The sequence below is a fragment of the Mastacembelus armatus genome, chromosome 18 (assembly GCF_900324485.2).
Source record: "Mastacembelus armatus chromosome 18, fMasArm1.2, whole genome shotgun sequence".
In the NCBI taxonomy this organism is placed as follows: Eukaryota; Metazoa; Chordata; class Actinopteri; order Synbranchiformes; family Mastacembelidae; genus Mastacembelus; species Mastacembelus armatus.
In genome coordinates, this window is record NC_046650.1 from 18,251,249 (window position 1) to 18,277,023 (window position 25,775).

The following is a 25,775-nucleotide window of genomic DNA, read 5'->3' on the forward strand; positions in this document are numbered from 1 at the left end:
GTTTTTCACCAGAAGTTAGTGAGCAGATCAAAATTCATTTCTATGCAGACGATGCAGTTGTATACTGTGCTGCTGAGTGTTTGTTAGTTCACCTTAAGGAAAGAGACTTAGTGTTACAGTATTTCTCACTGATTGATCTTTGCAGCTGATCCTGCCTCCTAAAGGCTGATGTCAAAATACAAAACTCAGAGATAAGCTCAGTGAAAAAGTGTCACATGAAATGAAAAAATCAAACAGTATTTGTCAGGTATCACACATGTTCTGGTTTGGAAATATGTTACACTGAGATATTTGACACCTTTGGTTCTGGTTCCTCAGGAGCCCGTTGGTATGAGGTTTGTATGGGCTTCCAACGTTTCAGGAACACAATGACAGAAACAAAAAGTGCAACAAAAACTGTCAGACCCACTGCCAGTCCAACAAGTCCATAACTTCCTTCCTCCTGTGTTACTTTTTCAGTCTTATCCACATCCATGTCTCCTCCATCCTTGTCTCCTCCATCATTGTCTCCTCCATCCGTGTCTCCTCCATCCGTGTCTCCTCCATCCGTGTCTCCTCCACCCTTGTCTCCTCCATCCTTGTCTCCTCCATCCTTGTCTCCTCCATCCGTGTCTCCTCCATCCGTGTCTCCTCCATCCGTGTCTCCTCCACCCTTGTCTCCTCCTTCCTTGTCTCCTCCATCCTTGTCTCCTCCATCCTTGTCTCCTCCATCCGTGTCTCCTCCATCCGTGTCTCCTCCATCCTTGTCTCCTCCATCCTTGTCTCCTCCATCCTTGTCTCCTCCATCCATGTCTCCTCCATCCTTGTCTCCTCCATCCTCGTCTCCTTCGTCCTCGTCTCCTCCACCCTCTCTGTGACCTGCAGGAGAGAACAGGTGTGAGGTGTCAGGTAGGTGATGACTGAAGAACAGAACAAACTCCTGTCAGACATTATCTCCTGCACTTTGACCACATCACTCATCCAGCTGTTTTCTACAAAGTCTCATCAACAACATCTGGAGAAAACACAAACATCTGGTCTCACATCAACAACCAGGAAGCAGCTTCAGCTCTGCTGCTCAGACAAACACACACTCACCTGCTGGAACTACTCTCAGGTGGACGGTGCTGATGAGCTTAGGTCGTTGCCTCATGCACATTACTTCTTCCTTAAAGATATAACACTTGTATGTCCCAGTGTCATTAAACGTCACATTCTTCAGAGTCACAGACAAGTCTCCATCCTTCATCTGTGAGTCCTTCAGCTCCACCCGCTCCTTAAAAGATGGATGCTGGATGTCTGGATGAAACCTTTTACTGCGGTACAAGAAGACATAACCTGATTTCAGATCAGGTCTGTCCCATTCTAAATATGAGATCTCTGAGCTGCTGGGAGCTCGACATGGCAGAGTGACAGTGTCTCCAGGTTCAGCTGTGATGGTTCTCTGACCTAGAGAACAGAGGAACAGACAGAGAGCAGAGAGGTTAGAGGGTCCAGGTGTAACTTCATATTGGTCTCTGCTGAACTGGGTCGCGGGGGCCAGCAGGAACTGGATCTGCATCATTCAGTCTGGCCTGAACACCAAACCTGCTGCTGTAACAGTCAGAACAAATACAAACAGAACAACAGTAAATCTAGATGTGCAGCTCATGGACGTTTGAAACAACCACCTTCTCCCATCAATCAGTGACTGATGTCTTGTTACTGTCAGACGCTGTGGATCATGTTTGAACATGAATCAGTGACCTGCTCTGTTCATTTCTACCAGTCGACGTAGCTGAAGAAGCCCAGTATAACCAGTAAAATGCAGCATGTATTAAAACAATCCTTTGGTCATGTTAATAACTTGTTTTTGTCCACATACGTTAAACTCCACATGTTTTTAGGCCGTTTTTCGGACTGTGATGTTTTAATCAACACTTAGAAAACATGACGATCTATTTACATCTAAGAACCAACCACATTTTCATTGAAGTGCTTTCCAACCTGTGGGTGGAGCCTCCAAAGGGGCCCAAGAGAAACCTGCTGCTCTGAGTCCTAATGAACTTTTTATTTGAACGGGTACAAAGGAGCGAAGGCCGATCATCTTTAAAATACTGTCCACAAGACTGAAATAAAGTTCATCTGAAGCAGAAGCTCATTTCAGGATCAGCATATTAGTTGGCAGGGTCACACTGTGTCTTACTGGTTATACTGGATCCTTGGAGGTCCTTGGAGGTGTTCAGTAGGAGGCAGGATCCACAGCCCATACAAACATAAACAAGCCTTACAGAAACTAACGCTCTATAGATGTAGTCAAATATTTGGAGCCTCCTTAGACCACAGGGGTTTTATTAACACCTGAGGAAAACTCCACTGCAGCATAAACAGGCACATGATGCATCTAACCACCTCAGTACAGACCTGAGGCCTGTCTGTGTTTCTGTAAAGGGACAGTCTACGACCTGTCTGACTCTGCTGTCAGTTAGCCCAGGGTCTGTGAAAGTCTCATTAGCATTAGCTGCTGCTCATCTGCAAACATTATCTGCAGACCTACAGGTCCTGCTCTGTAAACCAGCAGCACTGCTGATGTTCTATCTGCTCAGAACCTTATACATAAATATAGACATCATTGCTGCAGACAGCACAGACAGTCTGTGGACTCTGCCTGGATTGGTCAAGCTTACGGTTTGAGTTAGCCAATCAGAGGCAGGGTAGAGGGTCAGGGTCATAGCAGATACAGGCAGAGACCCGCCTTGATGAGCAGGTGACAGTTTGCATTGAGGATTGAAGTTTGACACCAAAACAGCCTGTTGGGGGCGCTGTTTCACTGCCACAGTGGCATAAAGAGACCAAAGACCCATGGACATATGACTGACTGATTGATTAACTGACTGACTGACTGACTGACTGATTGACTGATTGACTGACTGACTGATTGATTGACTGACTGACTGACTGACTGACTGATTGACTGACTGATTGATTGACTGACTGACTGACTGATTGATTGACTGACTGACTGACTGACTGACTGACTGATTGATTGACTGACTGACTGATTGATTGACTGACTGACTGACTGACTGACTGATTGATTGACTGACTGACTGACTGATTGATTGACTGACTGACTGACTGACTGACTGATTGATTGACTGACTGACTGACTGACTGATTGACTGACTGACTGACTGACTGACTGACTGACTGATTGATTGACTGACTGACTGATTGATTGACTGACTGACTGACTGACTGACTGACTGATTGATTGATTGATTGATTGATTGATTGATTGATTGATTGATTGATTGGCTAATTCTGCCTCCATTTAAGATTTTAAACAATATTATTCCAAATGAACTGTTGCAGGACCACAAACACAAAATGCAGACTGGATAAACAGGACTCACCTCCAGTCATACAGACCACGAAACTCACTGAGAGACAAAGACTCAGCAATGACGCAATTTCTTTAACAGGCATTTTCTCTTCTGTCGTCTGGTCCCGCCGATCCACAAACGTTCTGAAATAAGTTTCCAAGTCCCCTTGGAAGAGCCGCCGCTCTGAGTCTGAACTGGAAACTTTTCTGAGGTTTAGTCAGAGTCAGTGGATTAACAAGATGCTGTGTGAGCTGCAGAAACAGCCTGGTCCTGTTTTCTACCTCAGGGTGGAGTGTAGGTGGAGGAGGTACCTGCAGACTGGCTCAGATTAAAGACACAACAGTTCATGTCTTCACTCAGTCAATGCTCACATGAATGTCTTCAGAATAATTCAGGGATATGACATTTGTCCTTCTCTGCATTATAAAGGCTGCATCACATGTTTCCAACATCAGACTGCAGTCACTTATAGGAACTGGTCCAGACTAATCCTTTAAGGCGTCTCCAACAATCAAACATGTTTTAAAGTCTCTGACAAACAGTGTTGAACTGATTTTATCATCCCTGTATAAAGACCCAGAGACACTTTGTGTTGACTCTGAACGTTTCTCTGAAACAGGAACCTGCTGCGTTTTCTCTGAACGTCTGTTTGGGCGAGACTGGTCATGTTTTCATTACTAACCCTGAACATGGACTGGACCTTCAGCTGTTTGGGCTGTTTGCTACCTGCTCCATGATATAAAGTCTCAACAGTGTTTCTGGGTGACAGGGAAAGTCAATAACCATGAATGTGAAGAAAACTCCTGAGGCCTTTTTCTATCAGAGCCCTGAACATGTTCCAGGAACAGGACAATGTTTCCTGTGTGTCTACCTGCTCCATGATGGAGCATCACACAGAGTCATGGTCTGAAATGTGAGTATATAATATATACACTGCCACAAACAGTCCTTTGGTTCTGTTCTCACTGCTTAGACCAGATTTGTTAACTCTCCGTCAGGCAGCATTTAAACTGGTCCAAGCAGACAGCTCCCTCTGCTGGACTCATCAGACCAGTATGAAGCAGCACAGACTAAATCCACCTGACCCCGTCTGAGGCAGGGAAGTGACTTTGGTACCAGCTGCAGACGAGAAACAGAACAGGTTCATGTGTGGACGGATCATGTTGGTCCTCACAGACACTGCAGAACAGAATGGAATAGAATATACTTTATTGTCCCCAAAGGGAACTTTGTCTTGGACCACATATGTCACAGTCCGTTCATGGTTCTGCCTTGACTTTTGTTGCCTGTTTCAGGACTGTGCTCTCAGACAGTGTCCATGGTGGCATAGTCCAGTTATTTTCATTGCACATTTCTGGATATGGGTCAGTTTGTCATTTGGACAGTCACGTTGCCACAGTCATATGATGCTGTGATCCAGTGTGGCTGGATTAACCATCATCATTCCTGGTTAGTCCAGTCCACACGGCCTCAGTCTCCTGAGAAAACAGTCTCTGCTGCAGGTCGTTACTTCATTTTTCAAGAGTTGTTTTCCCAGTCAGAGTGCTGTCAGCATGAACACCTAAACATCTATAAGAAGAAACCTGAGCAGTGACTTGATTCTTAATAATCAGTTCTTAATAACCACCTGTCTTGGGTCTGTGGTCACTTCCTGTGTTTTGGCTACATTTGAAATCAGGTGACTGGAGTCTCACCAGGTAATAAAAGAAATAAAAACCTTCTTACTTTGGCCTTTAACCCAGAGTGAGGTTTGATTTGATTTGATTACTTTTAAATGTTTTATTGTTTTTATTGTTTTACGTACTTTTGATTTGTGTTCTTGTTCTTAATGATCCTATTGTTTAGCACTTTGGTCACTACTTCCTGTTGGTTAGGTGCTTTATAAATAAGGTTGGCGTGGCTGGCTAACAGCATTGATCTCATCAGAGCAGAGGAGTGTGTCCCTGTCCTTGTGTAGCAGGCTCAGGGTGACTCTCATCAGCATATTTCCATAGAGACTTGCCAGGATGTGTTTTCCTACAGTCGTGTGTGAACAACGTGAATAATGCTGGTGACACCACACCAGCTTTGTGGAACTCCTGTGCTCCTGGATTTGGTGTCAGACAAAGTCTGGCCCGTTGTTTCAAAATGAATAAAACGTGTGATCAAAGTTGATTCACATTAATGTTGTGAAGCTTGAAAGTGAATCAGCTTGTTCATTATTAAAGTCTGAACCAGAATCTATGAAAAGAATCCAAGATGTTTCCAGAGGAGGTGGACGACCTGACAGACGTCTGACAAGGGCTGAACCTCCTCAGGAAGACACACAACATATTTCTCAAAACATGTGGATAAATGAGTTTGAATGATTGATTATTGTCACTGATTATTGATTATTATTACTGATTATTGATTATTGTCACTGATTATTGATTATGTTACTGATTATTGTCACTGATTATTGATTATTGTTACTGATTATTGATTATTGTCACTGATTATGATTGTTATTGTTTCTCACTGTATTTTTGGTTTTTCAGGTTCCACAGGTTTTCATTTACAGGTTGATTCACTAAGACTCATGTGTTTTTCATAACCATGTCTGATGTTTATGTTCTTCCTGACCCAGTATAGTCTGACACTAAGGGACACAGGGTTCTCAAGGATGTTGGTGAAGAGGATCTGGTCGTGGTACTGAAGGTAGACAGGGCCCTGGGTATTCATTTTAGATATGAGACGACTGTCAGTCCCTGGAGCTTCGTAGAAATCCTCCTCTAGACTGGTTTTCTATTTGATCAGACTGAACCATCTTTGTTTCTCTTCCAGACAAACACCGTGCTGACCAAGATACTGTCTACTCTGGACTGAGGACACACACTGCAGGTATTATAAGGATTTATTTTTGTGTTTGTTGTTTTTCTGAGCAAAGCTTGTGCTGCCAATGTTCATCAGGCTGCTCCTCATTTTCTGGAGCTTTGTGCTGTGTTACCTGGTTTCCTGTTCCTGTATTATATTGGATATAGTCTGTCCAACCTGTTTGTTTTCACATTATATATTATAATATAAGGAGGACAAAAATATAGAAACACCTCCCGTACAACACCTACAGTAACACACATCTGGCTCTGAATAACTAAAATTTTACATTTGCAGCCTGATCAATCAAACCATCAACATGGTTCTTCTAAAGCTTTTCCCTGAGCTGGTGTTTTGATGATGGCGCTGCTGTAACACATCAGTCCAACCTCTCTACAGCTGTTCAGCTGGTGGAGATGTGACTGTGAGAGTCACAGCATCTGATTCACATCATTTTCATCCTCATACAACTGTTCAGTTCCCCCTTGTGTCCTGAAGGGTCAAGGTCCCAGAAAAGACCTCTCATTTATTCAGGTCTTCCTTGGTCACCTGTCTGTACATGTAGGGTTTATATGTAACAGTGTGACAGTTCATTTTCAGGGATGTTTGTTGGTCTGATGTGGTTTCTGTTCTGTCTGTAACTATCAGTGTCTCCTGGACTTGTGTCAGCTATTGGAGAAATACTAGATGACATAAACTTGATTAACTGCAGAAGAGAAATTTAGGTAGAGGTGTAGTTTGTTCACAGACCAGTCCCAGGCAGAACCAATGAACAGGCTGTAGAATCAAACACAGGACCAGATTGACAGGAACATCCTCTTCAGTAGGCTGCCCTCTGCAGTCCACTGTTTGGAGGTGCACTGTTTAAATGTCTGAAGACTCTCAGTCGTCCAGGTGAACTTATCTAGAGACTGAGTCAGGACAACTGGACTTTTAGTAGTTGAGTTAAAACGTTTCATCATTAATCCAGAGGCTCCTTCAATTTAAGGGGAAGCTGGTGGGGGTCTCAGATTTACCTTTCACCCCAAGTCTGAATAGGTTTGTTAGGGGACAGTGAGCACAGGTGAGGGTCCTTAGGATCTAATAGATCTAATAGTGGACTCAGGTGATCCCTCTGATCCACCTGCTATTTGACTCCCATCACCCAATGCAACACAAACTAGGAGTCATCAGGACTTTACGCCACAGAGCTAACAACATCCCTACGTCTATGGAGGCCAAGAGAAAGGAGGATAGTCATTGGAAGACAGCCCTCAAAACCTGTGGCTGCCCCAAGTGGACCTTCAACAGGGCAACATCCACATCAGGCAGGAAAACAAGAGACACAGCTGAGCCTCAAGATCCACAGAGGAAACACCTGGTCCCATTCCCTATGTAGCAGGTGTTTCAGAAAGTCCCAGTGTAGAGAACAATGTTCAGAACTATCAGAGAACCAAACTATGTTCATAGGGGTCACATGAGTCCATTAGATCCTATTCAGACCAGGTGTGAAACCAATTCAGGACTGTGGGTCTAACGACTGTCACCTGGTTTACATAGTTCACCTTATGAGCCTATGGGTCTAGAGGTGGAGTGAAACCAACCTGGGACCCAAAACCTAAAAACAAGAAGTCCAGTTGCCATGACTCAACCTCTAGACTGTTCTACATGTGTTAGTTTAAATATGATGCTTTACACTTTAAAACATCTTCACACCAACGTGCACAGACTTGTCTCACTGCAGCAAACAGAGCTCAGTTGTCCTGGTCTACAATATAAATGAATCACACTGACATTTAGCCAGTTACCTGGTTATTGTCTAGTTTTACATCAATGTCACGTAAAATGATCATTTCACAGTAGAAACGTCAGTGCTGTTGTCACATATAAGACAGGAAATAAACATGGTGGAAACAGCAGGACCCTTTTCACAAATCTGCCTCCAGTGGCTTTACAGTCTGGACCCCCTCAGTCCTTAGACCCAGGAATGGGATCAAGGAAATGAACCTCTGGAAGAGCAACAGGTGAGGACTCCTTCCTCCTTCAGAACGGACAGGGAATAAATCAACATAGTTGTTCTCATAGACACATAAAATACATTTTTACATCTGTGTTTCATGTCTATAGTTGTTCTCAACACAACAGAAGGCCCGAGGGAGCAGCGGCTTTTAATGTGTAGGAACGCCAATATGTTGAGGCTTTTATTTTGAAGGCGTGTTGCAGAACAGCGGACTTCCTGTTGAAATCGAAAGCAAAGTTTTGTTGGCGCGTCCGTTTTTCAGGGGGAGTTTGTGGTCCAATAACCCGAACCTGGTCCGGTAGCAGCGGGTCTACCGGGACCTTTTGTGGTTTTTACAGAAGATGAAGATGTTCTTGGTGTTTCTGAGCCTCTTGTCCGGTGAGTTCTCCGCCTGACGGTCCGGGCTCGGTTCGGTTCGGTCCAGCATGTCGGATGATTCGTGCGCAGACACGAGGTCGAGGTTAACCAGGAGGACTAACCCCGACCCTCACACCCAGTTCAGGCCTCTGTTATTTGCCTCCTCCGCCATGTTTGTGCGGGTCCCGTTGTGGACTATTGGCCCTAAATTTGTTAAAGTCCTGGTTCCCACCGTCCAATTGCAGGGTCCAGGTGTAGGTGTTTCGACTTGGATCTTCAGACCAGGACAGTCCTCAGACCCTTAAGGCAGACCGTCGATGGTCACCACATTTGTTGGGGTCACGGAAGCGAGTGTCCCTGATCGATAAATAATAATCAATAACTCTATAAACTTCATCCCGACGGTTAAACATGGTGCTGTCAAACCCTGTTGTCCTCAAAGGGACCAAAGTCCTTCTTTGGCCTCCCAAATGTTGGTTTGATTCCCTGTGTTGTCTCTGTGGACTTGATGTGTTGACTTACCTGAGACTTGACCCACACTTCTGTCTGTGTCCTCAGTTTCCCAGCATGCCTCAGGTGTGGAGGTGTATGAGGGGGCGGAGTCTGTTCTGCTGCCCTGCCAGGTCAGTGTCTCTGTTTCTAAGGGGTCCAAGGTGGTTTGGAGCCGAGAGGAGCTCAAGGACTGGATTGTTCATGTACGTCTGCCGAGCGGTGATGATCTGACCAGACAAAACCAGATTTACAGGAACCGAACGTCGATGAAAACTGCGGCTCTGAAAACTGGAGACCTGAGCCTGACTCTGAGAAAACCCAACATCTTTGACGGCGGCAACTACACCTGCACTGTCCACAGGAAGGGAGTAGAACTGAGCAGGATGAATGTAGAGCTACAGGTCAGAGGTCAGTGCCATCAATAGAAACATACCCAAAGTAAAATAATAATTCTAGTGATGCTCTGTGAACAAGACGTATAAGGATCAGAGGAGAATCTTCTCAGGTGAGTCTGTAAAAACAGTTTTGACCTGATCGTCACTCAGTTATTACACATCTGTGTCACTTCCTGTATGTGAACCTGCGTCTCCGTCCAGTAGCTGTTGCTTTATACTCGTGTGATCAATCAGGCCGATCGGGGCCGATCAAACCACAAAGTACAGAAAAGGTGGAAGCAGCAGAAACAGGTGAGAAAATCATGAGCTGTTCCCTCCTGCTGCTAGTCCAACGCCACCTCCTCCCAGCAGGAAGTCAGATCAGCCAATCAGCATGCAGGACTCCACTGAGGTTTGCTGAGATCTGGGAGACGTAGGCGTCAGGTGTCCGTCAGCCTCAGCCAGCTGTGCTTACCCATAATCCCCTTCACTGCTTCACTAGAATCTGGCTTTAATTTGAAAAACCTCTGGAACAACAGTCTGTTCCAGCTCCACAGCAGCTACAGAACAATCAGTGTTTATCCAAACTCTTTATAATGTGACACGTGTGTGAAGGAGAACAGAGCATCCTCACACTTCACCATGGTTACCGAGGGTCCTCATTTGGTTTGTTCAAGTGTTAGTCAGCAACAACATCTGAGTCCAGTTTGAACCACTGATGCACGTTTCTGTCTCTGTGTCCTCAGTTTCCCAGCATGCCTTAAGTGTAGAGGTGTATGAGTGGGCGGAGTCAGTCCTGCTGCCCTGTCAGATCTCTTCACTACCTATGAACCCCACAGTGGTGTGGAGCCGCTACGACCTCAAGCCTTCAACCATCCACCAGTGCTACCCAAAAGGTGATGACCTCACAGACCAAAACCAGCGTTACAGCGATCGAACGTCGATGAAAACTGACGCTCTGATCACTGGAGACCTGAGCCTCACTCTGAGAAAACCCCGCCTCTCTGACAGCGGCAACTACACCTGCACCATCACAGCGTTTGGAAACGAACGAAGACTGGCAGATGTGGAGCTTCAGGTCAAAGGTCAGCACCAACACCTGCTGTAGGTACAGGTCAGAGGTCACAACTGTAGGTACAGGTCAGAGGTCATGTTGTTCTTTATGTTTCTCTTCTTCACAGATCCATTTCCACCCTGGGCCAAAGGTCTTGATGCTGTGTCTGTGGTTCTTGTGGTTCTTGCTGTTGCTGTGGGTCTCTTCATATATTGTTACTACTTCAGGACAGGTATGTCACTACTACATTACCCATAATGCGGCTGGTTACCATGTTTCCTGTAGTTGATCTTTGACTGTGTCTCAGCTCATTTCAGGACCAAACAGAGAATGAATCAGTCTCTAATAAGTAGCTGCTGATGATCCTCAATCAGGACTGAAACCTGGACTTCAGTAACACTGCAGTCATTAGTCCAGTTCCAGTCCAATGGGACCAGACAACAAACATGTTCTTGTTGTTTCTGACCTTTTCTATCCAGCTGTGTAATTGTTGGATTTTGTCTGTAACTGTAGTTTCCCAATAATCTCACTAACAGAGTCTCAGAGTCTGGACTCAGTCCTTTGTCATCATGGACTGCACAGTCCCTGAGTCAGTTCTTCAGGAACACTGTTACTGATTCATTCATCTGATTGGTTCCTGACTCGTTCTTTGGGAACTGCTCCAAATGTCAGGAACAATGAAACATGTCTTCATTCACAAACTAGTTTCCATTGGTTTCTGTTAGAGAAGGATGGAACAGGGAGCTGCTGTTCCTGTCAGTCCTGCTGCTGTCTGTCCAGCTCATGTTGTGTCTGTTGTCCTCTCAGTCCCACAGGTGGAGGTGGACTCAGGGGCGGAGTCTGTCCAGCTGCCCTGCAGAGCTTTAGTTAACCTGCTTCAAGTCTCCACAGTGAAGTGGACGAACAAGGACAACAGGAAGGTCCATGTGTATCAGGACGGCTCTGACAAACCTGAAGAACAGCACGAGTTTTACAGAACCAGAACAGAAATGAAGAAAATCCTGCTGAAAATTGGAAACTTCAGTCTGACCCTGAAACATCCAACAGGCAGAGACACAAACACCTACACCTGCAGAGTCTACAACAGGAAGGGAGGAGACCCGATGGAGAAACAAGTGGAGCTGAAAGTCAAAGGTCAGTCTTTATGCTAAGCTAAGCTAACTGCCCCAGTCTTCAGTTCTGGATTTAGAGGAGAAATTCTGTTAGACCCAGTCCAATCTGCTCTATCAGAGTTTTAAAAGCTTCATGTGTGGATCAGAGAGAGATCACAGTCACCTGCTGCTGTCTGTCCAGCTCATGTTGTGTCTGTTGTCCTCTCAGTCCCACAGGTGGAGGTGGAATCAGGGGCGGAGTCTGTCCAGCTGCCCTTCATAACCACAGCTGACCTGCCTGGAGACGTCACAGTGGAGTGGAGGGATGATAATGACAGGAAGGTCCATGTGTATCAGGACGGCCCTGACCAACGTGAAGAACAGAACAGGTTTTACAGAAACAGAACAGAGATGAAGAAAGACCTGCTGACAACTGGAGACCTCAGTCTGACCCTGAAACCTCCAACAGTCAGAGACACAAACACCTTCACCTGCAGAGTCTACAGGAAAGGAAGAGTCCTGAAAGGGAAACAAGTGAAGCTCTGGGTCAGAGGTCAGTTGAAAGTCTTCATGCTAAGCTAAGCTAACTGTTTCCAGTCTTTGTGATAAGCTCAGGCAGCAACATGAGAAGATGCTTCAGTTCAGCCACAGTGGGACTGAACTCTTGGCAGAAGATGGTTAGTTCATCAGACAGCTTCTCACCAGAGTCTTTCAGGTGAGGCCCATGAGTCCTGGCTTCTTTGATATCAGCCTCTGACCATAGACAGAAACCAGCTGTGGTCTCTGAGGACCTGCTGCTTCCACCATGGTGCTCAGCAGTGGACCCTCTGGTCCAGCTGGAAACAGGGAAACCCCCAGAAACCAGAAACCACAGACTGTTGTGCCGTCTGGATGATGATGGAGGTGACCACATAGAGTCAGTCTGATATTGGTGGTGCTGGGGGGGGGGGGCACTGTCGAGGTTGTGGTCCAGTCTGAGACTCTGAGGCTCTGGAGGATCCAGAGAAAACTGTTTTGGCTGTTTTTCTGGTCTTTGATTGTTGTTGTTGTTTTTATCTAATTCTCCTCAGCCTGTCTTCTGTGCTTACACACCGCTTCAGTTCAGGCTTTACAGCTTCATCACTGTATTTAGTTTTCATGAAGTTTACATCAGGAGCAGTTCAATCCACAGACTCATCTGGGTTCTCTTTACTTGCTCTGTTTTGGTTGAGTGGACTTTTCTTTGTTCTGTTTCTCTCAGAGCACAAAGTCCCTCTCTGCTCTTTAAGACGTCACCATGAAAGTCTGCTCAAAGTTCAGAAAGTAGATTTTCCACCATACTGTCCCTTGGATGGAATTCCTGGCCAAGCTCTTTAAGACACTTTTCCTTCTGTAGGATCCAGTTTCTGGATCATTTTATTAATAGTCTCCTTAGCTCAGTCCCTTGATACTGAAACAAACAACAGGATCAATAAAACGAGAGACAACAAATCTCTGAACTAAGTTCAAAGCTGATTCAAACTCAGAGCCAATAAAAGCAGAAGCAGAGTCAAAGTCAGAGCCATGAACAAACCCAGTGGGTTAAAGCAGAGAGTTGCTGTGGATTTCAGTCTGGGGAGCAGAGTCCTCCTCCACACTGCAGCTTCAGGGGGCTCTGCAGGGGAAAGAGCCTCTGTGGCATCATTTCTGTGTCCTTGTTCATTTGTGTCTCAAAGGAAACGTCAACAAACCAAAATGACATAGAAACATGGAAATGTGCAGTTTGTCCTCCCAGTTAGTGGAGTCCCATCATGGGCCACTAATCCTCAGTCAGAGCCAGTAAATAAAGGTTTGATCTGGACATTTGACAATGACACTAAGTTAGTGAAGAAACAGGGAGTTGTGCTGTTGGTTGTTCACACACCACAGACTCTGTCTCTGTTAAATGGACCAATGGGACAGATTCCAGACTGGAACCAGTCAGACCTGTTTCCACTACAAATATTTCACTTCATACAGTCAAAGAAAATGTGTCAGTGCTGCTGCTGCTGCTGTCTGTCCAGCTCATGTTGTGTCTGTTGTCCTCTCAGTCCCACAGGTGGAGGTGGAATCAGGGGCAGAGTCTGTCCAGCTGCCCTTCATAACCACAGCTGACCTGCCTGGAGACGTCAGAGTGGAGTGGAGGGATGATAATGACAGGAAGGTCCATGTGTATCAGGACGGCTCTGAAGAACAGGACGAGTTTTACAGAGACAGAACAGAGATGAAGAAAGACCTGCTGAGACCTGGAGACCTCAGTCTGACCCTGAAACATCCAACAGTCAGAGGAGCCTTCACCTGCAGAGTCTACAGGGAGGGAAGAGTCCTGATGGAGAAAGAAGTGAAGTTTTCATTCAAAGGTGAGTTTAAAGTTTTTCCAGTGGGACAGATTTCAGACAACTTTATTAATCCACCAGCAGTTGGTTGGCACAGCTTGGGTGAGGTTCACACACGCGCGCACACACACACACACGCACACAATGTAAGTGCTACTCTTGCACAGGTAATAAAAACAAAGATAATAGATTATTATCTAAGGAACAAACTGTCAAGAACACCAGGAATAACGAACAAATCAGAACAGAAAATACAAACATTAAAACAAACAAAAAGGCACACAGGGTCAACACTCCACATTTGAAGGTCCTTGTCATCAATACCATCCATCTTAACAGGCTTCTGTCCATCTGATCTCTGAACAGGAAAGATAAAGCCACAGATTTAAGGCAGCCCTCAGGTCTTCACTGCTGGAGATGAATTCAACTTTCTCTTTGTGCTTCTTTTTCTTTCCTTATTATAGCCTTTACCTCCCTGTTCATTTCCTTCTGTTCCTGACTGTTCCTTGTAAAGAATATGGCCTTTTCCTTATTGAACACACCTCTCAGTTCTTTAGTGACCCATGGGTTGTTATTGGGGAACACTGGGATGTGAAAATTCCCCAAAATGAGTTTTGGAGCATCTGGGGAGAGAGAGTCCAGTCTGTTGCTCAGCTGGGATGGATGGATGTAGACCAGTGTGAAGACCAGCTGGGGAATTCCCTTGGCAAATAGAAGGGACACACAGAGGGTCTGTAGCTCCATATCAGGGGTGCAGATTATTTCCTGGACTATCACAGAGTTGTAATATTTCCCATCCACATAAAAACACAGCCCACCTCAGGTGGATGGATTTGTTAGGAGAGTCAACCTGTCCATTCAGACAGGAAGCCCAAAGCCGCTAATACGCAGCTCGTTGTTGTTGCTTCTTTCAACCATGTTTCTGTAAAAGCCAGGACACAAGTGTCTCTGAAGTCACGTCTGAGCCTCCACTTCATACAGTCACAGAAAATGTGTCAGTGCTGCTGCTGCTGCTGTCTGTCCAGCTCATGTTGTGTCTGTTGTCCTCTCAGTCCCACAGGTGGAGGTGGAATCAGGGGCAGAGTCAGTCCAGCTGCCCTTCATAACCAAAGCTGACCTGCCTGAAGACGTCACAGTGGAGTGGAAGGACTGGAACTACAGGAAGGTCCATGTGTATCAGAACAGCTCTGAACGATCTAAAGAACAGGACAAGTTTTACAGAAACAGAACAAAGATGAAGGAAGACCTGCTGAGAACTGGAGACCTCAGTCTGACCCTGAAACATCCAACAGACAGAGGAACCTTCATCTGCACAGTCTACAGGGAGGGAAGACTCCTGAGAAAGAAACAGGTGGAGCTCAAAGTCAAAGGTCAGTTCAAAGTCTTTATGCTAAGCTAACTGTTTCCAGTCTTTATGCTATTTTGTATTAACTTTATTAAACACAAACAGAAAGAACAGAGAATAAAACAACCAGAGACCTTAGAATGAATGACATATAAAAGTCTTCTCTTCTTTTGGGCTGCTCCCTTCAGGGGTCTCCACAGCCAATCATCTGCCTCCATTTAACCCTATCCTCTGTATCCTCCTCACCCACACCAATTATCCTCATGTCCTCCTTCACTACATCCAAGAACCTCCTCTTTGGTCTTCCTCTAGGCCTCCTTCCTGGCAGCTCTAACCTCAGCATCCTTTTACCAATGTATTCACTGTCCCTCCTCTGAACATGTCCAAACCATCTCAATCTGGCTTCCCTGGCTTTTTCTCCAAACCATCTAACATGAGCTGTCCCTCTGATGTCCTCATTCCTGATCCTATCCATCCTCGTCACTCCCAGAGAGAACCTCAACATCTTCAGCTCTGCTACCTCCAGCTCTGCCTCCTGTCTTTGTCTCAGTGCCACTGTCTCTATACCAGACAACATTGCTGGTCTCTACTCCTAAACACTTCCATACCTCCACAGGCATGTCATCAGGACCAACTGCTTTTCCACTCTTCAACGCCTTCCTCACTTCATCCCTACTGATCTTTGCTACTTCCTGCTCCACAACAGTCACCTCTTCTACTCTGTGCTCTCTAACATTTTCCTCATTCATCAGCTCTTCAAAGTATTCCTTCCATCTTTCCATCACACTTGTGGCACCTGTCAACACATTTACATCCCTGTCCTTGATCACCCTAACCTGCTGCACATCCTTCCCATCTCTCTCTCAAATGACATATAAAAGTAAGTAAAGAAAAAAGAATAAAGAGCAAAGTAGGCACATAAATACTTAAGTTGAATAAATAAAAATGAAAGAAGTAAAAATCTGAACCAGAAGTTTCACACAAATGTAAAATTTTAACAGCTTTGATGCTTTTGTAGATTTAATCCTGTCAAAGTATTTTCTAATTTCATTTCTGAGCCCAAGACAGAGGAGGCTCCTGTTCCTGAATTGACACTTGGGGACGTCAAGTCTTGGAATGAAAAACATGTCATTGATTATATAATATTGATTATTCTCCTTCCTGGAATCAAAGATTCCAAAAAGAAGGAAAAGCAGAACTGATTAAGGAACAACCCCCTTTCAATGAAGGCAGGAACATCTGAGCAGAATGTCTCAGTCCAAGTCCAGAACCAAAGCCCACCTGTTCCAGGTGAGGACTTAGAGAAGGACCAGCTGGAGTCCATGTCCTTTGGAAATCTAAAGCAGCGATTGGACAGGGAGGATTTGTTCAGCACTTTAAATGAGATTTCTCTCCCTTTGTTAGTGACACTGTGTTTTTTAAGGTCAGGCCCAAACTGGTTTCCAGGGTCTGCCATTGGTAAGACCATCCCAGTAGGACATTACATGAGGAACAGTCTCAGCCAGTTGTCTGGAAGTGCTGTGATGGTTTGGTTGTCCGACCAAAAAGCATCGTCCCTCCATTGGTTTGAATGGGGTCAATATGTGAAACAACAGGAGCCACCAAGGAAAAGGGTCTCAGCAGCAGAACAACAGCTGAAGGAAGTTTTCATGGCCCCCAATGGAAAATCCCCCTGGTCATACAGGAATGGAATAAGCTGAGAGGAATTATGTACCATTCTCTAACTGAGCATTGGCTTCAACAGCTGAGCCACTAAAATGATGCCGCTATTAAAGCAGTTTCCAAAGAAAACAGGTTTGTTTCTGGATCTGATGCTCCTGCTGGTCTATATATAGTCTGTGTTTCAACAATGAGTCGATGAATCAAAGTGTGCAGCCAATATTTTAACATCCAGTCTAGTTTGAAGAATCCCAACAGTAGCTCAGAGACCTGAGCCTTGTGCAAACCAAACATCAGGACCCCCCTGGGATTTCCAAAAACTAAGATCAGTTTGAGATGAATGACTTTTCTGGAAACAACAGAAATCTGTTCTGCTCTTTGCAAACCAATACAAAGTTTCCTCTCCACATTATTTCTAAGACCCAAAGGTTGGAAGTTACTGATGTTCATGTTTAAACATCTTAATGGGTCGATCCCTGTTTATTTATGGGACTTGTCAGACTTTGGTAGACCTGATAGAGAACTTAGGTCCTGGACTCTGCTACTGTTGGAAGTCCTGAGGTCTAGACCTAAATGCTGGGGGGACTGTCCTTTCACTGTGGTCTCTCCTAAACTGTGCAACTCTCCTCCATGTGATATTGACTGTGTCCCTGATTTTGGTCTTTGTCAGTCCAGACTTCACTAATAAAGGTTTATTGATTGATCGATTGATTGATGGAAACATGGAAATGTGCAGTTTGTCCTCCCAGTTAGTGGAGTTCCATCATGGGCCACTAATCCTCAGTCAGAGCCAATAAATAAAGGTTTGATCTGGACATTTGACAATGACACTAAGTTAGTGAAGAAACAGGGAGTTGTGCTGTTGGTTGTTCACACACCACAGACTCTGTCTCTGTTAAATGGACCAATGGGACAGATTCCAGACTGGAACCAGTCAGACCTGTTTCCACTACAAGTATTTCACTTCATACAGTCAAAGAAAATGTGTCAGTGCTGCTGCTGCTGCTGTCTGTCCAGCTCATGTTGTGTCTGTTGTCCTCTCAGTCCCACAGGTGGAGGTGGAATCAGGGGCGGAGTCTGTCCAGCTGCCCTTCATAACCAAAGCTGACCTGCCTGAAGACGTCAGAGTGGAGTGGGTGGACTGGTACTACTTTAAGAACAGGAAGGTCCATGTGTATCAGGACGGCTCTGACCGACCTGAAGAACAGGACGAGTTTTACAGAAACAAAACAGAGATGAAGAAAGACCTGCTGAGACCTGGAGACCTCAGTCTGACCCTGAAACATCCAACAGACAGAGACACAGACATCTTCACCTGCAGAGTCTACAACAGGGAGGGAAGAGTCCTGATGGAGAAACAGGTGGATCTCAAAGTCAAAGGTCAGAGGTCTCTGTGTTTGTGTCTGGTTGTTTGTTTGTCTCTGGTTGTTTGTCTCTGACTGTCTTCTGTCTCCTCTGCAGAGAGAATTCAGGACAAAGAAATAGTCAGCATAAGAACAGAAGCAGCTCCACTGATCCAACGCAAATACCCGATGGCTGATCAATCAGTTTGATCAGTCTTTGATTATTGATCAGATCTGACTTTGGATCAGAGAGAAAATGGAGGAGAAGGAGCTGATGGACGATGGATGAAGAACAGAGGACGCTTTGTCTTCTTCTTCACTCTGACTCCTCCTGACTCTCACAGTCTGACACTCACTATTGATCAGTATTGATCAGTGATGTCACAGTGATCGGTGTGATGTCCCAAATATGACCCAAATATCTTTTTCATCCATTTGGACACAAATAAAAATGTCTTCCTTCTTCCATCGACTCCAACAAAACCCAAAGTCCAGTGTTGAATGAAGTTTTCCAGAGTCGGCTTCAACACCTTGTCAGGTTCCTGTAGCTCCACACTCTACAGAGTCAGATGAACATTTCCTAAACAGCTGAACATTGAAGACTCTGCTAGAGTTCCTTCTTTCCCTCCCAAACAGTGTTACAGTGACACTACGAGGGTCTGGAGAACATCACTGTTCCCAGGTCCATGTTCCATATTGGACTAGTGTCAGTGTGACTCCATACAGTGGAAACTACACTGAACATGAGTTAAATCAGCTCCAACTCACTCAGTCATTCCCATAAACATCATGTTATTGTCACAGTTGACACCTGCACCATCATCAGACCAATGAAAGACAAGATGGGCCTTGGAAAGTTCATCTCATGTCCTGAGGGAGAGGACTGCTGGGCTGAATTCACTTCGATCCTCCTCTGATGTTTTTAAGCGACAACATGATCCAAACCCAAAAGAACCTTTATCAGAACTTTATTTTCTCTTTTAAAACTAATATTAAAATACAAAAACAACATCATGTCTCTGCATAAATACTTTGTATAGTCACAGTGATACTACAGTACTGAACATTTCAAATGGCTTTAAAGTCAATCAAAGTTAGTGTGTGTGTGTCAGAACACTCATCTGTTTGCTACTCTGTCGTCGGCCACACGAGTCAGACGAGGTTCATCCTTCATAACACACACACATGGTTTCAACCTGAGCCATGACCTCTGACCCCGCTCTGCAGAGTCCACAGCCTTTACTGCTCACCGACATTTCAGAACCACAGATCGTGCAGATCGGTACCGGACCGTGGACCCCGCCTGTTTCCCCATCAGTTCTGCTCCCCTCGCTAAAGGTTCTCAGTGTGATCCAGCAGCAAACAGAGGTAGCTGCTCATTTTCTCACAGTTTCTCTGATAATTAGTGAATCCAGTTAATTCTGGAGTTCACATCCAGCTGTTACTGTGGTTCCAGTTCCCTTTGGCAGTAAAACACATTCAGGCAGTTTCTTGGTTCTCATAAACATCTGTACAATAAGAACATTACAGTAAATATGATGTAATGAAAATAAAGTCGTTGCCTGTAGCTTTTAAAGCAGCAACAGACTGAAGACTGATTGTCATGATGAGCATCAATATCCTGATCACAGACTAACACTGAACATAATATAAAGTGACAGTGGTGAAAACTGCAGCTGATGTAGCAGGAACAAAGACTCAGACACATTTAGACATTGCTACATATATAAATATCATGTTAGGGTTAGTGTTTGTTAAAATAAAATAAATAAAGCTGAGAACTTGTGCTGGTGATGAGCTGACTGGTACCTGATGAGAAATGTTGGTCGCTCAGAGCTTGTGTTTAGTTGTTCAGTACTTGGCTCAGGTCATTAGAGGTTTCCCATTAAAACACTTCACTGGTCTCTAATCAATAATAAGATATAAAGTTTGGTCACTATAAACATGTTCCCTTCAGTTAATATAATTATAAGAATAAAAACAGTAAAGTGCTGGACAGGGCTGCTGACATGGTGTGTGTGTGTGTGTCTTAATAATTAAGACCAAGGTAAGTGCACACAGAGAAAACATCAGCTTAAACATCTGGTATAAAACACACCTGCTGCTCAGGTCAGGTAAAGGCACATGGGTCAGAGTCTTTGGTCCAGTAAACACTGACCTTTGGCAGGTTTGTAAAGCAGCATCAGGTTAACTACAAATGTTTTCTACCCTAAAAGCAATAAAAATCTAATTACCTTAAGAAAATAAAAAACATGTCAACACAGTGCTAAACAGGCTGTCATGGAAAGATCAGAGTGCATCAAGTTAAAGTGGCCTATTAGTGTGTAGTGGACCTAAGGCAGGAATGAAAATAAATATGTGCCTGGAGGTGTTCCAGGCAGATATTTATTTTCCCTAGGGAGGAGTCCAGGAGGCATCCGGTACAGATGCCCGAGCCACCTCAGCTGGCTCCTCTCAGTGTGGAGGAGCAGCAGCTCTACTCCGAGCTCCTCACCCTCTCTCTAAGGTCAGCACCCAGCCACCCTGTGACAGAAGCTTATTTCAGCCACTTGTATCTGAGATTCAAAGCTCATGACCAAAGGTGAGAGGAGGAACATGGACTGACCAGTAAGTCAGTCTACCTTCTTCCCCACAACAGACTGCTGCACTGATCTGTCTGTCAGTCTCACTCAATAAAACAGACATTAAATTATCCTGTTTTTTCTTTAACACAACACAGGAAACAACGTTCCCCAAAGCACCAGGATAGTTCAGCAAATAGTCACAACAATCCTTATCAAAGAGACTCATCAAAGTGAAAATGGCGTCAACAGCCACGTTGACTCTTCTTGGTTTGTCCAGTTACAGACACATCTCAGTTTATCAGTCTCAGTCCATCACAACGTGCAGGAGAGACACGTAAAAACTCATGAAAAACATCGTCTGCTGGAAAATCCTGGATCCTTGTTTACCAGCAGTGCAATCAGGAAATGAGATCCAAGTCCATCGGGTGGAGGAGGGGGCACTACTTACCCAGCATGCCCTGGGGGGTGACCCCGCCTCCTGAGGGTGAGGCAGCTCAGTGATAGTCAGATGAGAAGAAACGTGATTGGTCCATTTAACGTAACACAAACGAGTTCAAGTCGACAAAGTTCAGGTTAAAGAACAAACAGAACCAGCACCACATTTACAGTATGAAGTAAATTCACTATATGTCAATATAACCAGTGATTACTGACCATCAGACACTTATTTTGAAAAAAAATATTAAACATGGTTCTGATGTTTCTTTGGTTTACCATGAAACCCTGCAACACCCTGTTACTGGTCAGCAACCACTGGAAAATGTCTCAAACCAGATCAGTCACCAATAAACCAAGTCCATGAACAGAGTCAGAGGAAAACTGCTTCTTAAAAGAAAAGACCATCATAAACCAGCAGCATATACTGAAAAGTCAAACCGCAGGATTCCAAAATACCTGTTTATGAGAATCTGGGACCTGGTTGAGGGCAGAGCTGTGGGACTAAGAAACTGGGCCAATGTGACACAGATCTATGGTGTACTGGGAAACGGGTCTGCACTGGTTTTTGAAATGAATGAATTCAGAACAAACAGGAAAACTAAACTTCTGAAAACAATATTTTTGTGGAGCCAAAGACAAACAGCAACACAACTGGGCATAAACGGGTAAAACACAAAGTGACCACAAACCAAAACCTTCCACCAGATGTTGACTGAACATCTGTAAACCCCACGCAAAAACACGTGACACATGACTGTTTTCCCGCCTGTTCCTGATCGATAACACTGATTGATCCTGCACTCAGGTCTGACAAAGAAACAAACACACCTGACAGATAGTCACCTTTTCCCGCCATGACGCTTCTTTTCAAAGATGGCGGAAGTGGTTCGGGAACGTCACGTCCACCGGCCAATGGAAGGAGAGCCCTGACACACGTCATTACGTTCCGAGGACGTGAGTGCGTCATGTCCGTAGAAGAAAATGTTTGAGAAAACCAGGAGAAAGTAAACGAACATAAACAGAGAAAAGACAAATAAATAACGTGTGTTGGATGTTTTCTAAAAAACAAAAAATTACTTTCATCAATAAAATTACAACAAAACATCATTTCATTGTTTCAGTGACGTCAAACTATAAGCAGATGTTTTTTGAATTTGTCCACAGGAAGTGACGTCACCCACAATAAGCCTTCCAGAATTCCACAACACACCTCGCACTGCACTTTAACTCTGGACGTTACTCTGTAAATGAATTTATAAAACGAGGTTTGTTCCCCTTATTTCTAAGACCAGACTTATTTTGCATGGTGAAGACCTTATTGCAGCAGATTCGGTTCTGGGTGAGTTACAGTGTAATTTAAGTGGAGCAGTGTGAGTTTTCAAATGGGCTACTACATTCTCCATATGTCTCTTCATCTGTTCAGAAACTATAAATGAAGCAATAACAGTTACCTCACAAGGCAAAAACTGAAGAGATATAAAACATAATGCAGCCAGCAGGGGGCAGCACAGCACCACTCCAGATGCATTTCAAGCAGAAAAAATAATTTTAATAAAGGCTGTTTAAATAAATAATAAGGTCATATGACCAGGAACTTTTCACACCATGACCATGTCGTGTCTCCTGATGGTAAATATGTTGACACACTAAATAATACTGTGATGAGTTTGCTCTGCACCATGAGAACAGCTTTACTGTGACTGAGCTGTTTATTTATACAGGGTGTTAGTGTGTTTCTCCATCCTGTCATGAGTAAACAGAGGACTCAGAGGACTCTGAGGACTCTGAGGACTCTGAAACATCATCAGTGTTTAGAAACTGATCCAGCTGCCATCATGAAACATTAACCAGTTCATTAATGATTCAGTGAATTAGTGAAAGTGACTTCTGTCAAGTATGGTGACCCATACTCGAAATTCCCCTCTACATTTAAGGACTAAGGATTTAAGGATTTAAGGATTTAAGGACTAACACTCAAGGTCTGACCTCAGTGAGAAAATGCTGGCTCTCTCACTCTTTGCTTTGGAGCTTCCCCTGCTGCTGCTTCACATTAAAAGCTTTCTTTCAGACTGAAATCTGCTCTTTGGATCTTTGACATCAACGTTTTCTATAGAACACAAAACCAACAACAGCAAGAAGAGGAAGAAGAAGAACAGCGGGTGTGTGTGTCTTCCTCAATCTTGGGGCCTCTACCAGAGGCCTGGGAGTTTGAGGGTTCTTCGCAGTATCTTAGCTGTTCCTAGCACTGCGCTCTTCTGGACTGAGATCTCTGATGTTGTTCCTGGGATCTGTTGGAGCCACTCTCCCAGTTTGGGGGTCACAGCCCCGAGGGTGCCGATTACCACGGGGACCACTGTTGCCTTCACCTTCCACATCTTTTCTAGTTCTTCTTTCAGCCCCTGGTATTTCTCCAGCTTCTCATGTTCCTTCTTTCTGATGTTGCTATCACTTGGGATCGCTACATCTACCACTACAGCTTTCTTCTGCTGTTTGTCCACCACTACTATGTCCGGTTGGTTAGCCATCACCTGTTTGTCGGTCTGTATCTGGAAGTCCCACAGGATCTTAGCTCGGTCATTCTCCACCACCTTTGGAGGTGTGTCCCATTTTGACCTTGGGACCTCCAGCCCATACTCGGCACAGATGTTTCTGTACACTATGCCGGCCACTTGGTTATGGCGTTCCATGTACGCTCTGCCTGCTAGCATCTTACAACCTGCTGTTATGTGCTGGATTGTCTCAGGGGCATCTTTGCACAGCCTGCACCTGGGGTCCTGCCTGGTGTGGTAGACCCCGGCCTCTATCGATCTTGTGCTCAGGGCCTGTTCTTGTGCTGCTACGATCAGTGCCTCTGTGCTGTCTTTCAGTCCAGCTTTTTCCAGCCACCGGTAGGACTTTTCGATATCAGCCACTTCTTGTATCTGTCGGTGGTACATGCCGTGCAGGGGTTTGTCCTGCCATGATGGTTCTTGCTCCTCTTCCTCTGTATCGGGCTTCTGTTGCCTGAGATATTCACTAAGTATTCCATCGCTTGGGGCCATCTTCCTGATGTACTCATGGATCTTGACTGTTTCATCTTGGATGGTGGCTCTGACGCTCACCAGTCCCCGGCCTCCTTCCTTCCTCTTAGCATACAGTCTCAGGATGCTGGATTTGGGGTGAATGCATTGCATTGTGAAGAGCTTCCTTGTCTTGACATCCGTGGCTTCTATGTCCTCTTTTGACCAGCTTATTATGCCAGCGGGGTATCTGATGACCGGCAGGGCATAGGTGTTGATGGCTTGGACCTTGTTCTTCCCATTTAGCTGACTTCTTAGGACTTGCCTTACTCTCTGTAGGTATTTGGCTGTGGCTGCTTTCCTTGCGGCTTCTTCTTGGTTCCCATTTGCCTGTGGGATTCCAAGGTACTTGTAGCTCCCCTCAACATCCGCTATGCTGCCTTCTGGGAGTTCAACTCCTTCAGTCCTGACAACCTTCCCTCTCTTCGTTATCATTCGACCACACTTGTCCAGTCCGAATGACATTCCAATGTCGTTGCTGTATATCCTGGTGGTGTGGATCAGTGAGTCGATGTCTCGCTCAGTCCTGGCATACAGCTTGATGTCATCCATGTACAGGAGGTGGCTGATGGTTGCCCCATTTCGCAGTCGGTATCTGAAGCCAGTCTTAGTGATGATCTGGCTGAGGGGGTTCAAGCCTATGCAGAACAGCAGCGGGGACAGAGCATCTCCTTGGTAGATGCCGCACTTGATGGAGACTTGTGCTATCGGCTTGAGGTTGGCTACTAGGGTTGTTTTCCACAGTCCCATCGAGTTCCTTATGAAGGTTCTTAGGGTCCTATTGATGTTGTACAGTTCCAGGCATTCCAGGATCCATGTGTGAGGCATTGAGTCATAGGCTTTCTTGTAGTCAATCCCCTGGTGTCCTTACCCATTCCTTTCTGGGCCCCACTCATGTATGTGCCTACTCATCTTAGCCGCTATGATGCCCGGCAGGAGCTTCCATGTTGTGCAGAGGCAGGTTATCGGACGGTAGTTGGATGGGACTGCTCCCTTTTGGGGGTCCTTCAGGATCAGGACTGTCCTGCCTTCAGTTAGCCACTCTGGGTGGGTCCCATCCATTAGCAGCTGGTTCATTTGAGCTGCCAGGCGCTCATGGAGGGCAGTTAGCTTCTTTAGCCAGTAGGTGTGGATCATGTCAGGCCCTGGTGCTGTCCAGCTCTTCATATTTGAGACCCTTTCTCGGATATCTGCCGTTGCGAGGGTTACTGGTTCCTGTTCAGGAAGGTTGCTGTGGTCTGCTCTCAGGTCTGCCAGCCACTGGGCATTGGTGTTATGTGACGCCTCCCTCTCCCATATGTTTTTCCAGTATCGTTCAGTCTCCAGCCTTGGTGGGTCGGCCCTCGTGTTACTGCCCTCCCACTGAGAGTACACCTTGGATGGTTCGGTGGAGAACATCCTGTTTATTCTCCGTGCTTCTATTTCTCTGGTGTACCTCTTCAGGCATGTGGCCAGGGCTGTGAGTCGTTGTTTGGCAGTCTCCAGGGC

The 25,775-nt window shown here is 45.2% G+C and overlaps 2 protein-coding genes across 4 annotated transcripts in view; both read left to right on the plus strand.

The window, feature by feature from the left end:
* LOC113140438 (low affinity immunoglobulin gamma Fc region receptor II-like) overlaps positions 1-25,775 on the plus strand; it is a 56,444-nt gene that overhangs the window by 24,246 nt on the left and 6,423 nt on the right. The gene's annotated exons all lie outside the window — the stretch shown is intronic.
* On the plus strand, positions 8,369-19,237 carry LOC113139174 (uncharacterized). 2 transcript variants are annotated; one of them, XM_026322202.2, is made up of 10 exons: positions 8,369-8,556; positions 9,094-9,435; positions 10,148-10,486; positions 10,583-10,687; positions 11,263-11,589; positions 11,776-12,099; positions 13,595-13,903; positions 14,932-15,249; positions 17,928-18,263; positions 18,345-19,237. In XM_026322202.2, the coding sequence occupies exons 1-10, from the start codon at positions 8,520-8,522 to the stop codon at positions 18,434-18,436; spliced, it is 2,529 nt and encodes an 842-aa protein (XP_026177987.1). In that variant the 5' UTR covers positions 8,369-8,519; the 3' UTR covers positions 18,437-19,237. The 2 variants fall into 2 exon arrangements, with proteins under 2 accessions (XP_026177987.1, XP_026177994.1); XM_026322209.2 differs by lacking the exon at positions 11,776-12,099.

Coding starts and splice junctions, on each gene's coding strand:
- LOC113139174 (XM_026322202.2), top strand. CDS start 8,520: ATGAAGATGTTCTTGGTGTTTCTGAGCCTCTTGTCCG. Junction 13,904..14,931: donor AGTGAAGTTTTCATTCAAAG/GTGAGTTTAAAG, acceptor TTGTCCTCTCAG/TCCCACAGGTGGAGGTGGAA. Junction 15,250..17,927: donor GGTGGAGCTCAAAGTCAAAG/GTCAGTTCAAAG, acceptor TTGTCCTCTCAG/TCCCACAGGTGGAGGTGGAA.